General features: G+C 35.3%; 1 protein-coding gene across 1 annotated transcript; it reads left to right on the top strand.

The window, feature by feature from the left end:
* The first annotated feature begins 6,203 nt into the window (after window positions 1-6,203).
* Window positions 6,204-14,600, top strand: LOC132032729 (PP2A regulatory subunit TAP46). The gene is made up of 9 exons (XM_059422429.1): window positions 6,204-6,440; window positions 10,494-10,616; window positions 11,365-11,451; window positions 11,558-11,662; window positions 11,795-11,956; window positions 12,587-12,622; window positions 12,716-12,787; window positions 13,399-13,679; window positions 14,114-14,600. Exons 1-9 carry the CDS (start codon window positions 6,348-6,350, stop codon window positions 14,361-14,363), a joined length of 1,209 nt encoding a protein of 402 aa, XP_059278412.1. The 5' UTR covers window positions 6,204-6,347; the 3' UTR covers window positions 14,364-14,600.
* Window positions 14,601-14,607: the final 7 nt, after the last annotated feature.

Below are 14,607 nucleotides of genomic sequence, written 5' to 3'. Positions count from 1 at the left end.
CCCCCCACCCCCTCCTGAAGTTTTTAAAGTATTTAAAATGAACCTCCAGTTTAAATAAAAGACCTTTTCCAAACCTTGTACCTCACTTTTAAAAATAAATACATCTTCTTTTTAAAATGTATTCGTCTAAAACCCTTTTTGTAAAATGATTTTTGACAGAAACAAAATTTATAATACGTCGTTTTAAAATACGAGCGTTAATATGAGCCCAATATTGACATGGTTCCGGATAATATTTAGAAATGTGAAAAATGCGGTCAAAATGAGCCTTAATTCGTACATTGTTTCAATTAATAATTTTTCCGAGCTAGACGGAGCGGGATGCGTATCTTCATTTCAAATTTTATTTATGAAAGCAAATAACTCGTAATTTTCTTGCAATCGTCAATTTTTATGAGATAACAATTAAGATGCCAATTTCTACAATTTTCTCAGGATTTTTTATTTTTTTGATTTTTTTTTAAGAGCATCCTTACTCCGTCTTGGTCTCGGGAACTTTGAAAATTAAAATACGCGTTTTATGAGGTGAAAATTAGGTGTCAACATCCAATACGTTGTTGGATGCTACAGTACCATTCCATAAGGATATAACGACTAAAAATGGAAATGAAATGACATTTCAATTACACCCCTTCTTCCTTTATGGACTGTGGGATCCACTTCTATAAATGTCTTACACTATGTTTGGAACGTTGTTGCCCATAGTATTGTATTGTATCGTTACTACAAATACAATATTTGTTTTGATTGTTAGTTAAAACCTATTGTATTGTATATTTGTATTGTTAAATTCCGTCGTACGTAACAATGAAAAGCCCCATTTTATGCAACAATCAATTTAGTGTTATCCATTGGTACCTAATTGAACACCATTGTTACCTAATTTCTCTTTCCAATTATGTCCTTACTTATTTCATAATTCTATTTTACCCTTTATCCTATATTATTTAACTTCACCCAAATATCCTCCCCCGAGTCCGCTACGTTCCTTTGTCTCCTTCTAGGTTTGGTTTATATGCTCCCTACATCTTCCTCCTTCTTCTATCTCCTTCTACGTTTTGGCTTTACTTATTTTAAGAAATAAATTTGCAAACTCAATTTCTGATGACTTCAAAACAGACTCTACAAAATTTATCCAAGAAAAAGGATAAGACGAAACATTGTTGTTTTCCCTGATGAAATCCATCTGTGTTTGGTTATTATTCTTGAATACATATTCACTATATAAAGTTTTTTTTTTTTTTTAAAAAAATGATGTTAGTAGAAGGAAATTATGGATTATCCCTATTGTACTGTTGATCCATATTGCCAGCTTCAACAAACATATGAACATTGTAGGCAATGATGATATTGCTTATCTCGGCTGAAAATTGGGGCATGTATTGAAAAATATATGACCATTGTTGTCAACCGCGCTCATATGCTACCCATCCGCATTGTATTAATAAATTCAATATTTACAATAGTTTAAGGCATTTTAGTAAACTTACCAGTTACAATACAGTACGATACAGTCAATCCAAATAAAAAAAAATGTTATTATACAAAGAATAAACGATACTGGTCTATCCAAACATTATATTTTCAAAAGACAAGACAATACAATACAAACCGAGACAAAGACATTATGAAGCGATGGGTACAACAATCCAAACAAAGTGTTAAAGAAATGTGTCTTCGTTTTTTTTTTTAAAAAAAAAATACTATTTTTTTTTTTTAAAAGTGAAAATAAGTAAATTTAGGTCACGAATCCTAGCTGCGGCGGCGTTCTACAAACCTCTGATTCTCGGTCCTCCAGATCTAGATCTCTTTGTCTTTTCTGATGGTGCCTATCGCTAGTGTTGGGATGGCGGCGAAGTCAAGAGAGAGAGAGGGGGGGGGGGAGGATGGAGTGGGTGGAGAGAGAGAGGGAGGAGGAGGTAGTGGGTCATTTTTTGAAAGATTTAGCAAAATGGGTCAATTTTGGTAGCATTGCTACCCTAATTGACATAGAGCGTAATTTTCTCTATTTTCTCTATAATAATCCCAACACTATAATTCCAGGATAATTTTGTCTGCGTATAAACGACCCCTAATAATGTTAAATTTTACCAGTTTGGTGCAAAAGCAAACATCACATTAGAAATTTTAAACTTAAATAATTTTTAAATTATAAAAAAAGTATAAAACGTGTTCAATGGTAAAAAAAATTAAAGCAATAATTTTAGAGATCTTCCTTTAGGTTTTACTTTGTAGATCTTCTAATAAGTTACCAGATTACACTTGTGTTATTTGTTTTAATTTATTGATAATAAGTGGAGTAATAAATCTAGCAAAATAATTTTGCCAAATTGTCGCGAAGATACTCGAACACCCCATTATAAACCCGCTCTCTACATATTCAAATGAAAAACCTAATTTCAACAATTTCCATTATCAATTTCGATCTCATTCTCACAAATTTAGATTTTTATTCCAATTCAAAAGCTAATACTACTAGCAATGGGCAAATTGAACATACAAGAGATGCCTTTACCAGCTATCTTCGAACATGCTCGAAAAACCCATGTTTTTTTGAAATCGAATATTGATCAAGTACATTTTTCTTTACACTGCTTATTTTAGGGTGTGTTTGGTATGACGGAAATTGTTTTTCGATGTTTTCTTGATTTTCCTTGTTTGGTTACACTGAAAATATTGAAAAACATTTTCCTTAAAAAATTTGAGGAAAAATATTTTCCGGATCAATAAAAACACACCAACGCGTTTCCAATCCACCCCAGACTTGTCACGCCCCGAACCATGGCCTGGGAGTAACACGGCACTCGGTGCCTGACTGCATATGGCCGAGCAAACCACATGGCTTGTTGAATCATCACGAGGCATACATGAGCGGAAGTATAACATGAAACATGATGGGCTTGAAGAAAATACATGAAGTCATAATAATATGTAAAATACTAGTTTAAAACATAAACGCAAATAATATCATAACTAAGTCAAAATCGCTAACCGACTCTGAAAGTCTGACAAGACATACTAGCTTGTCTGGTCTATGAAACCTCTAACATGAGTCTGAACAAGAAAACATACTTGCTTGGACAAGGCCCCCAGCATACCTTTAGATGCAAAATCAAATAAAGAAGGACAATATCTAAACTCTGGATGAGATGGGGATCACCAATAAGCCGATTCGTATCCTAACCAGAGACGTCGTCCCGTAAACACTCGCATCGTGAAATGCAAGCCCCAAGGCAATAAAAGGGGACGTCGCATTTTGAATGTACGCATGTAAACACATGAGAGAAATAAGTGTGCACATAATATATAGACATGAAACCGAAACCGAACATGAATCGAAACCGAATACCGAAACTAATCATGATACGACTACCGAAAACATGAAATAATATGCCGAGATGAAAACATGATAATAACTGTAATACCGACATGAACCACCACGGGGAGAAACGTGGAGTCTGATCTCTGCCCGATCAGCTAAGCCATCTTGTACCTTGTCGGGGTACAAGACGTGAACATGACATGAATGGATACAAAATCCCTCAATGGGAAAAACATGAAGGAATCGTCCTAACTGGGCGGAGCGATCCTTATCCTACATCGGCATACGTAGTTTCGCGCTATCTGAGCCTTCTCGGTATTAATACAACTCCCGAACATGAAAGGTAATCGAAGACATCGATTCTTAACATGAACATAGATACGAAGACACGACAACAAATACATATATATATTTTTCATGGAAATAAGCATAATATCTCATATCTTGTGTTATAGAACCCATGGGATGCAAATTATGGGTTTTTCATAGATTACGGACTGAGTCTCAATCACCAAAACGGTAATTTAAGACTAATCAACGGAATTATAACTGACAATATAATATATCATGGTTCAAGTGTCTAGGGTTTATCATGAGTATACCTAGAATCCTAACCCTAGTTTGTATAAACATGGAATACTGAAACATGGGGAAGAACAAGGATGTTCCCACACGTGGATAGCGTCTACATACCTAGTAATATTCCAATTTGCAACAAAAATCGATCTTGGAAGGAGAATCCTAACCTTGGTCTTGAATTCCTATAATTGGGTTTTCTTGAAAACCTATGTTAAAGCATGAGATTCTACTTAGGGTTCAAGGGAAATTAATGGAATTCACTTAGGACGGTGTTAAGAGGCTTACCTTGATGCTTGGAGAAGTTGAGAGGAGAGGGTTTTCGTGTTAGGGCTTGAGAGGAATGGAAATAATGAAATAAAACTGAATTCCCGTTCTTTTAACGTTTCAGTCGCGGCACCGTTACGGTCCGTAACACTGGACCGTAACATGGGCCAAAATTCCAGTGAACAACTTAGTTTGGAGAGGTCGTTAGGTCACTCGTTACGTGCACCCAACATGTTACGCGTCCGTAACGATGAACCGTCCTTTGGTCCAAAAGTTACGAGACGGTGATTTTCCAAGCGTTGCCTGTTACGGTATGAGAGACGGGCCATAACACATGTTATGGGCCGTCCTATGGAGCGTAACACATGATTTTCTGAACTGAAACATATTTTCGATTCCAACACTCTCCTTCTTGGGTTTCTAACCTCCTGAGTCATGGATATGGTTTAGTACAGATTTTACGAGGTGTTACAGGACTATCCACTCACCCCCACCCTCACCTCCTAATCCTACTACCCTCACCTGCCTCCACCTCCTAATCCTACTACCCTACCCATCGCCTACCTAATACCTACGTTACCCCTCTATCCGTACTACTTCAAAAACCTCATAGTATTTTGCTTCAAATATACATAAATGCTCTTAAAATAATATTTTTCAACTTACGTACCAAATATATAAAAAAAATGTCAGAAAATTACTTATTTTTCGAGAAAATATTTTATTGAGAAACATTTTTCGTCAAACCAAACACACCCTTAGTAGGATTAAAATTAATTTTAGCAATACGTTTTTGCCAAATTGCTGCGAAGATACTCGGACATCATAGAACAAACCCGCTTTCGTAGATTCACATTAAACCCTAATTTCAACAATTCCAATCTCCAATTTGTAGGGATCTTAGTAGCTCAGTTGGTTGACCAACTGAAGTCACCTTGTTTATGAGGGTTCGAATCCCCACGTTGTAATCCCCTCCCCTTTTTCCCTTCCTCTACTCCTATGTAATGAAAAAAAGAAAAAAAATCCCCAATTTCAATCTCGTTCTCACAAAAATCTGTTTTCTATTCTTTTCTCTTTCGATTCAAAAGTTAATACTACCATCGACGGGCGAATTGAACATACAAGAGATGGCTTTACCAGCTCTCTTCGAACGAGCTCGAAAAAAAAGCATTGATCAAGTACAATTTTCTTTATACTACTTATTTTGGGGTGTATTTGGTACGACAGAAAATATTTTCGTATTATTCCTTGTTTGGTTGCACTTAATATATTGAAAAATATTTTTGCCAAATTGCCGCGAAGATACTCGAATATCTCAGTATGAATCCGCTTTCTCTATAGTTTGTAGATTCAAATCAAAACCCTAATTTCAACAATTTCAATCTCATTCTCACAAAATTCTGATTTTTCTTCCAATTCAAAAGCTAATATTACTAGCAACGAGCGAATTGAACATGGAAGAGCTGCCATTGCCAGCTCTTTTCGAACATGCTCGAAAAATCAATATCTTTGGGTGTGTTTGGTATGCCGAAAAATGTTTTTCTATTTTTCTTACTTGGTTGCACTAAATTTATTTAAAAAATATTTTCAACAAAATAAGAGAAAATATTCTCTTTAAAATTTTTGAAGAAAAATATTTTTCAGATTAATAAAAACACATCAATGCATCCCTAATCCACCCCACACTATCTACCCACGCCTAACCTGCCTTGCCCTTACCCCACCCTCAAACGCCACTACCCCCACCCACCCCCTAATCCTACTATCTCACCTATTGCCTCCCCCCACCTACCTTATCCCTCACTCCCTTATCCCCACGATCACAAGTTGCACCATGAATTCAAAAATCTCATTGTTTTTTTAAAAAAAATATTTAAATGCTCTTAATAGTCTTTAAATGACATTTTCCAACTTACCTACCGGATACAAAAAAAAAAAAAAAAACGAGCAGGAAACTCATTTATTTCTTGAAAAAATATCTTCTATCATACCAAACACACCCTTACTTCATTTAAATTTAATTTTCAGCAATACATTTTTGCCAAATTGCCGCGAAGATACTCGGACATCCTAGAACAAACCCGCTTTCTCTACCCATTCAAAATCACCAAACCCTAATTTCAACCATTCCAAAATCCCCAATTTCAATTTTATTCCAATTGAAAAGCTAATAGTACTAGGAATGGGCGAATTAAACATACAAGATATGCCATTGCCAGCACTATTCGAACAAGCTCGAAAAATCCATGATTTTTCAGAATCAAGTGTTGATCAAGTACATTTTTATTTATATTTGAGAAATTATGCTGAAAGATGTGATTTTTTCCACTTGTTAATTGAATTTATGTTTGTTTTGGTTGTACATTTTTCTGTATGTCTGAGAAATTATGCTGAAAGATTTTTTTTTTTTTTAATTGTTAATTGAATTTGTGTTTTGTTTTAGTTGTGGATTGTGGTTCATTTGTTTCTGAGCTTGACACGTGTCAAAATTTAGGGCAAATCAGTATAAAAAGTATAATGGGAGGGAAGTGGTAGGGTTAAATTTGGACCGAAAGTATAACGAGGTATATATTTAAACCATTTTTGATAGTACAGGGATATATTTGGCCCTTTGCCGTTTAATTTAGCAATATATTTTTCAGTTTCAACTCAAAAACTAATACTACTAGCAATGGGCGAATTGAACATACAAGAGATGCCATTGCCAGCTCTCTTCGAACAGGCTCGAAAAATCCGTGCTTTAGCATCGGAATCGAGCATTGATCAAGTACATTTTTCTACATATCTGAGAAATTATCCTGAAAGATCTGATTTTGTTGCTTGTTGTTAATTGAATTTGTGTTTTGTTTTTGTTGTGGATTGTGGTTCCTTTGATTCTGAGCTTGACACGTGTCAAAATTAAGGGTAAGTCAGTGTAAAAAGTATAATGGGAGGGAAGTGGTAGGGGTAAATTTGGACCGAAAGTATAATGAGGGTATATTTAAACTATTTTTGATAGTACAGGGATATATTAGGCCCTTTGCGGTTTAATTTAGCAATATATTTTTCAGTCTCAACTCAAAAGCTAATACTATCAGCAATGGGCGAATTGAACATACAAGAGATGCCATTGCCGGCTCTTTTCGAACAGGCTCAAAAAAATCCATGTTTTTTCAGAATCGAGCGTTGATCAAGAACATTTTTCTTTAATTATGCTGAAAAGATTAGGTTTTTTTTTTTTTTTAATTGTTAATTGAATTTGTGTTTTGTTTTAGTTGTGGATTGTGGTTCATTTGTTTCTGAGCTTGACACGTGTCAAAATTAAGGGCAAATCAGTGTAAAAAGTATAATGGGAGGGAAGTGGTAGGGTTAAATTTGGACCGAAAGTATAACGAGGGTATATTTAAACCATTTTTGATAGTACAGGGATATATTTGGCCCTTTGCCGTTTAATTTAGCAATATATTTTTCAGTTTCAACTCAAAAACTAATACTACTAGCAATGGGCGAATTGAACATACAAGAGATGCCATTGCCAGCTCTTTTCGAACAGGCTCGAAAAATCTGTGCTTTAGCATCGGAATCGAGCATTGATCAAGTACATTTTTCTACATATCTGAGAAATTATGTCGAAAGATCTGATTTTGTTGCTTGTTGTTAATTGAATGAGTGTTTTGCTTTTGTTGTGGATTGTGGGTCATTTGATTCTGCGCGTGACATGTGTCAAAATTAAGGGTAAATCAGTGTAAAAGTATAATGGGAGGGAAGTGGTAGGGGTATTTTTGGACCGAAAGTATAATGAGGGTATATTTAAACTATTTTTGATAGGACAGGGATATATTTGGCCCTTTGCGGTTTAATTTAGCAATATATTTTTCAGTTTCAACTCAAAAGCTAATACTATCAGCAATGGGCGAATTGAACATACAAGAGATGCCATTGCCAGCTCTTTTCGAACAGGCTCGAAAAATCCATGTTTTTTCAGAATCGAGCGTTGATCAAGAACATTTTTCTTTAATTGTGCTGAAAAGTTTTTTTTTTTTTGCTTGTTAGTTGAATTTTTGTTTGTTTTAGTTGTGCATTTTTCTGTATGTCTGAGAAATTATGCTGCAAGTTTTTTTTTTTTTTTTTTTAATTGTTAATTGAATTTGTGTTTTGTTTTTGTTGTGGATTGTGGTTCATTTGATTATGAGCTTTACACGTATCAAAATTATAATGGGAGGGAAGTGGTAGGGGTAAATTTGGACTGAAAGTATATTGAGAGTATATTTAAACTATTTTTTTATAGTACAAGGATATATTTGGCCCTTTGCTGTTTAATTTAGCAATATATTTTCATTTTCAATTCAAAAGCTATTACTATTACCAATGGGAGAACTGAACATACAAGAGATGCCTTTGCCAGTTCTTTTCGAACAGGCTCGAAAAATCCATGCTTATTCAGAATCGAGCGCTGATCAAGTACATTTTTTCTTTAATTATGCTGAAAGATATTTTTTTTTTTCTTGTTAATTGAATTTGTGTTTTGTTTTTGTTGTGGATTTGTAGGATACAATGAGTAAAGATAGCGAGGTTTTGAGAGTGTGTGAGGAAATGAAAGTAAGGTACTTAAATAGTGACGGAGCGAGTAAAAAATACAAAAGAACAAACAAAAAAAAAATTATAGTTCAGTAAGAATTGGGCGGATTGGATTACAACCCGCATTTTAGTACAAAACCATTTCAGCCCAAGTAACTTTTGGTGGGTCAGTAACTCGTCCATTTATTGAGTCAGTCCATTTTGACCCGCCCAAATTCAGTCCATATCGGAGAAATGATGCTGAAAGACCTGATCTTTTCATTGTTAATTGAATTTGTGTTTGTTTTATGCTTCGTTGTCGAGATCGAGCGTTGATCAACTACATTTTTCTATATATCTGATAAATTATGCTGAAAGATCTGATTTTTTTTGCTGGTGAATTGAATTTGTGTTTTGTTTTTGTTGTGGATTTGTAGGATACAATGAGTAAAGGTTGCGAGATTTTGAGAGTGTGTGAGGAGATGAAAGCAGGACACTTAAATAGGGACGGAGGGAGTAAAAAAATATAAAAGAACAAACAAAAAAATAATAATTAAAGTTTAGTAATTGGGCGGGTTGGATTACAACCGGTGTTTTAGCCCATTTTAGTGCAACCCATTTCAGCTCAAGTAACTTTTGGGCGGGTCAGTAACTCGTCCATTTATATCGGATTAATTATGTTGAAAAATCTGATTTTTTCACTTGTTTATTGAATTTGTGTTTTGTTTTTGTTGTGGATTGTGGGTCATTTGTTTCTAAGCTTGACACCTGTCAAAATTAAGGGTAAATCAGTATAAAAAGTATAATGGGAAGGGTATATTCGGACCGAAAGTGGTAGGGGTATATTTGGACCGAAAGTATAATGAGGGGTATAATTAAACTATTTTTTATAGAGGGATAAATTTGGCCTTTGCTGTTTAATTTAGCCATATATTTTCAATTTCAATTCAAAAGCTAATACTACTACCTATGGGAGAATTGAACATACAAGAGATGCCTTTGCCAGCTCTTTTCGAGCAGGCTCGAAAAGTCCATGCTTTTTCGGAATCGAGTATTGATCAAGTACATTTTTATTTATATTTGAGAAGTTATGCTGAAAGATCTGATTTTTTTCACTTGTGAATTGAATTATGTTTGTTTAGTAGCAATTTAACTTCAAACGTACCATTTTACCCTTGCTGAAATGATTTGTAGCTACAAAATTTTTCATAGCTTATTTTAGACCACATGTTTCAAAAGTCGTTCTTTTTTCTCTTAAATTTCGTGCCCAGTCAAACACCTTCACTTAAATTGGAACTGAGGGAGTAATAATATACCACATTACAGTTGAAAATCCATGCTTCGGCATTGGAATCAAGCGTTGATTAAGAGCATTTTTATATATATATCCGAGGAATTATGCGGAAAGATCTCTTTTTTTTTTTTTTTCTTGTTAATTGAATTTGTGTTTATTTTGATTGTGGATTTGTAGGAAGTAGAGAGGAAAAGTTGCGAAATTTTACTGTATCACACCTAACTATTATGTATTGGGAAATTGAATTGAAGATAATTACATAGTGTATTTAATAATAAGGATAAAATAGGTATAAGATGGTAAATTATCTCTTGATTTTCTAAATTAGACAAGTAAAAGTGAACATCTATTTTTAGTATAGTGGACAAGTAAAATTGGACGGAGAGAGTAATTATTTATCAAGTAAATTTTTCTTTATATCGGAGAAATTATGCTGAAAGATCTGATTTTTTCCGCTTTTTAATTGAATTTTTGTTTGTTTTGGTTGTGAATTTGCAGGAAACAGTGAGGAAAGGTTGCGAGATTTTGAGAGTGTGTGAAGAAATGATCGGTAAATTGGGGCTGTTTTCTCTTAATGAGACTAAAGATGATATTAGCACAGCCAATCTCAAATATGTTCTGGTGAGTACTATCAGCACCAAGTGTTAGTTCTGTTGTTACTGGTTGTTTTTTGTCTTTTATTGGTGTCATTTTATTATCTCATTTTCTGTTTTTCCCAAATTTAAATTATGACACGAGTTGAGTTTAAATGGAATGATGAGCTTATAGCCAAACCCATCTTGTTTGGGACTGAGAGTTAGTTGTTGGTGTAAGTTATGATAAGTACCCGTGGGTACTTTTAGTTTTGCATATATATATATATATATATATTTTTTTTTTTGAACTTTTGATGCTTAAAGTTATGAGTGCTAGAATTTCCTTAATGAAGCCTTGGCCTAGTGGTTTATAGGTTAAATCAAGGTGGTGATGATGTTGACAGGGCTCATGTTCAAATCTCATAGAAGTATGGCCTTGGTCTAACTTATGTAAGATCATGTTTGTGATTGCAAGGGAATCAGCTGGCTGTTTTGGCACTACGCAGAACCTGAGCGAATTTCTCATTGGTCAGGGTTGGGAACTCCTTTATCAACTTATTTTAGGCGGTGGTAGTTGCTCTTACGTTTCGGTCAACTATTTTTAATGTAGGTCCATGCAACCATCAGTAGCCTGAGCATCTATCAGAATCCTCTAATGTCAAGCTTGATGTTCTTGCTTTATCCATTTCGAGTTTTAGTTTGTTTGATAATTGAATTACAGTTTTCCTTGATCTTGTTTTGGTTGAGCTGGTTTACACGCAATTGGTATGGAGTCTTATATTTCATTATTGCAGGTCCCCTACTATCTCGCAGAGCTAACAGAAAAAATTGCAGGAGGTGACAGGATAGAAGTACTCAAGGCTTCACAAGCTAAGCTAAAAGTAAATACTATTAGGGGTTTAAGCTATGCAATAGATTGTTTTCTAAGAGGGAAAATGAAATATATTGTATTGATATCTTCACATGTTAATTTGCCAATATTGCTAGGAATTCATTTCTTTTTGTGAGACAATGGAGCTTGTTCCTGAAGAGGAGATGGAGACATCTAAACAAGGTGGAGCTAGTACTGCTCTAGATCGTAGAGCTAAGAAGGTAAGCTAGATTTCTCGGTTGAATTGCTGTTTGCGACTGTTATATTTAAGGCTCGGTATCTTATCGCTCTCAAGCTTAGATTCTTTTAATTTTTAGTGAGATTAAATCATTAAGTACGTTATGTTACTTTAGATTGCTCGGTTCAAACGCCAAAGAGCTGCCGAGTCAAAACTACTTGAATTGAAGGAGCGGAAGGAGCGTCGTGGGCGATCAACTAAAGCAGCTGCACTGTCTAGTCCTGTGGAGACTGGAGAAGATGATGTGTCGGATGATGACGGTGAAGAAGAAAGGGAGGTTAGTTAATTCCTCTAGTTGTGTCATGGGCATCAGCATAAGCTTCTTTTTTTCTTATCTTTTTGTTGTAACTTTTATGGCACTTAATTGGCTGTCATCCTTATCATTCAATGAATTAGTCTCATTCAAGGAATTAGTCAAAACAGTTTTATAAGCTGATCAATCCTAAAATAAATGATCTAAAATAAGTTATAAAAAAAGAAGTTATAGATTCTGTTGAATGATGCTGGTTGGGATCAAGCAGTTGCTGCAATGTTCTTCTGGAGGTTGACAAGTGAAGTTCACAAAATTGAAGCTTACGTTCAGTGGATTTATGGATAGACACTCATTATTTGTATTTGTTTGTCTGCATGAAATGTTGACCGTCACCCTTTGAACCTATCACAAGGATTTGCACATGACATCAATGGCTAAGGAGTTTTCCATTCTGGATACGATTTTATTGGAAGAATCTTCCTTTGTAAATTAGATGCCATTTGATTTCTTGGATTGAACTATATTTTTCCTCTAAATACGTCTGATTCAAATGCAAAATTTGCTATCTCTTCTTTTAAATTATTTCCAACCTCAAGTTTTAGCTTCTATATCCCACTTTGAGTAAATGTCTGATTCTTCAAAACCGCATTGCAGGCATGGCTTACAACTATCTCCTTGGCCCTTTGTAAGGTTTGCCATGATCTTGTGTACTCATTGGAATTGAATATTTATTTCCTGTGCGTGGTACCTTATCTTCATATCTTTGAAATCACTGCCCTGCAGGCCTTTGATTTGCTTGAAATGCTGAAGAAAGAGGAAGAAATACTATCTGCTGTCAGGGAGAAGCAGCTTCAGGTACTATTAAACTTAATTAGTTGATTTGGCTTCTTTCTCTTTGCCATTCTGTTCTGGACTACTGGTAGCCTCTGATTGTGGTAATTGATATTTGAACTTGTGCGTTAGAGCTTTAATTATCTCTCCCTTTTAATGAGTTCGTTTCATTATTCATTTGAGCCTGTGCTTTCCGCCCCTGTACAATCCGGAACACGGGGCATTTTTCTAAGAGAGAGACCTTTACTGAACTATTTTGCTGGAGTTTGTTGGGAGTGGTTAGGAATACTAATGATTAGATGATGCTAGATCAAGAGGAGGTGATGCTACTTTAAATGACTGCAGCAGTACTGCTTCTTGTGGATTTCTCTCTACCGTCATCTTCTGCTTTTAAATGACTGCAGCAGTTCTGCTTGTTTCTCCTCCTTTTTTTTTTTTTGGTTGTGGGGTTTTTGTGGGGGGGTGGGGGGGTCTAATCCTTCCCTCGAAGACTACCTAAAAGATCAGCATTAAGTTGCAATGCCTTTCTTCTGCAACTCCATGAACCCGTTACTCCATATCGTAAAGACAGTTTTTTTAGCATTGCTCTCTAGATTGTGCTTTTGCTTCAACACATAACGTCACTTCGTTTGTAGGATGGGGAGAAAGACTTTTCTCAGCTAATACTTGATGAACGCACTGAAAAAGCAGAATCTTGGCATCGCGATGCTGCTGCACGAGCTCGCTATACAAAACCTGCAGCACCTATCACCTGTGCCACTTTTGCACAAGATGTCATAGAAGGGAGGGCCAAGGTTTCAGAGGCGCATGAACATAAACACCAGCCTTTACTTTTTGGACCTGCAAGTCTTGTTGGTCAGAACCCAACAACTGAACGGGAAAGAATAGCTGCCCAGGTCTTTCAGCCTCATTATAGGTATGCATCATCTCTTGAATACGAAGTTAATATGGTACTCCATTTTAAATACCTAGATGGACAAGTAGTAGTCTTGTTTTGGCAGCTTCCAAATTTGATTATTTTGAAAAGTGTTTTTCGAAAAATTACTTTTGGAGAGTAGCAATTTGTGTTTGACTAATCAATTTGAAAAATACTTGTCAATATTAGAGCAGCAATTCTGCTTGACCAAGTTTCCAAAAATACTTCTACTTTTATCAGCTTTTCAAAAATTACTACTATTGCTATAAAAAAAAAAAAACACTTATTTTTTTCCTAAAAGCTTGGCCAAACACCTCAAATCTCTAAAATAAGCACTTTCTTGAAAAAGTAAGTACTTTTGGCTTCGTTGAAGCTTGGCCAAACAAGCTATAAGCCTTGAAGAGCTAATTCTCATATGTTTATTCAAATTTTAGATTGCCAACCATGAGCATAGAAGAAGCTGGGTTAACAGAGATGAATATGATGAACGAATGGCAAGAGAGGACTGTGAAATTCATGGAAGAAGCAAATTCTTCATGGCACAGGGATGCCCCAAAGTCAAGGCCAGGTGAAGAGGATGAAGAAGATGATGACGCTGCTCAAGACAAGGCAAGAGCATGGGATGACTGGAAAGATGATAACCCCCGTGGTGCTGGCAACAAGAAACTCACTCCTTGTGGTTAAAGAAGTAACTGCTGCAGAGTCCAAGAATTCCCAGCAGTAACCTTTTTTCAGCACCTAAATTAAGACTCATTGCACATGCTAACGCTCGTTTGTCACTCAGTTGAAAACTATTTATTCTTGTTTTATATGTGCTGCAATTTTTGTGTAATGTCTTAGGTAAATGATGTATCGTAAGTGGTTGTTATTTTAAAGTTGGTAATGTCAATTTGTCTAGTAAAAGTGGGTGGTTTGCACAAATATGGTC

The sequence above is a fragment of the Lycium ferocissimum genome, chromosome 10 (assembly GCF_029784015.1).
Source record: "Lycium ferocissimum isolate CSIRO_LF1 chromosome 10, AGI_CSIRO_Lferr_CH_V1, whole genome shotgun sequence".
Classification (NCBI taxonomy): Eukaryota; Viridiplantae; Streptophyta; class Magnoliopsida; order Solanales; family Solanaceae; genus Lycium; species Lycium ferocissimum.
This window is presented reverse-complemented; position numbering and strand designations above follow the sequence as displayed.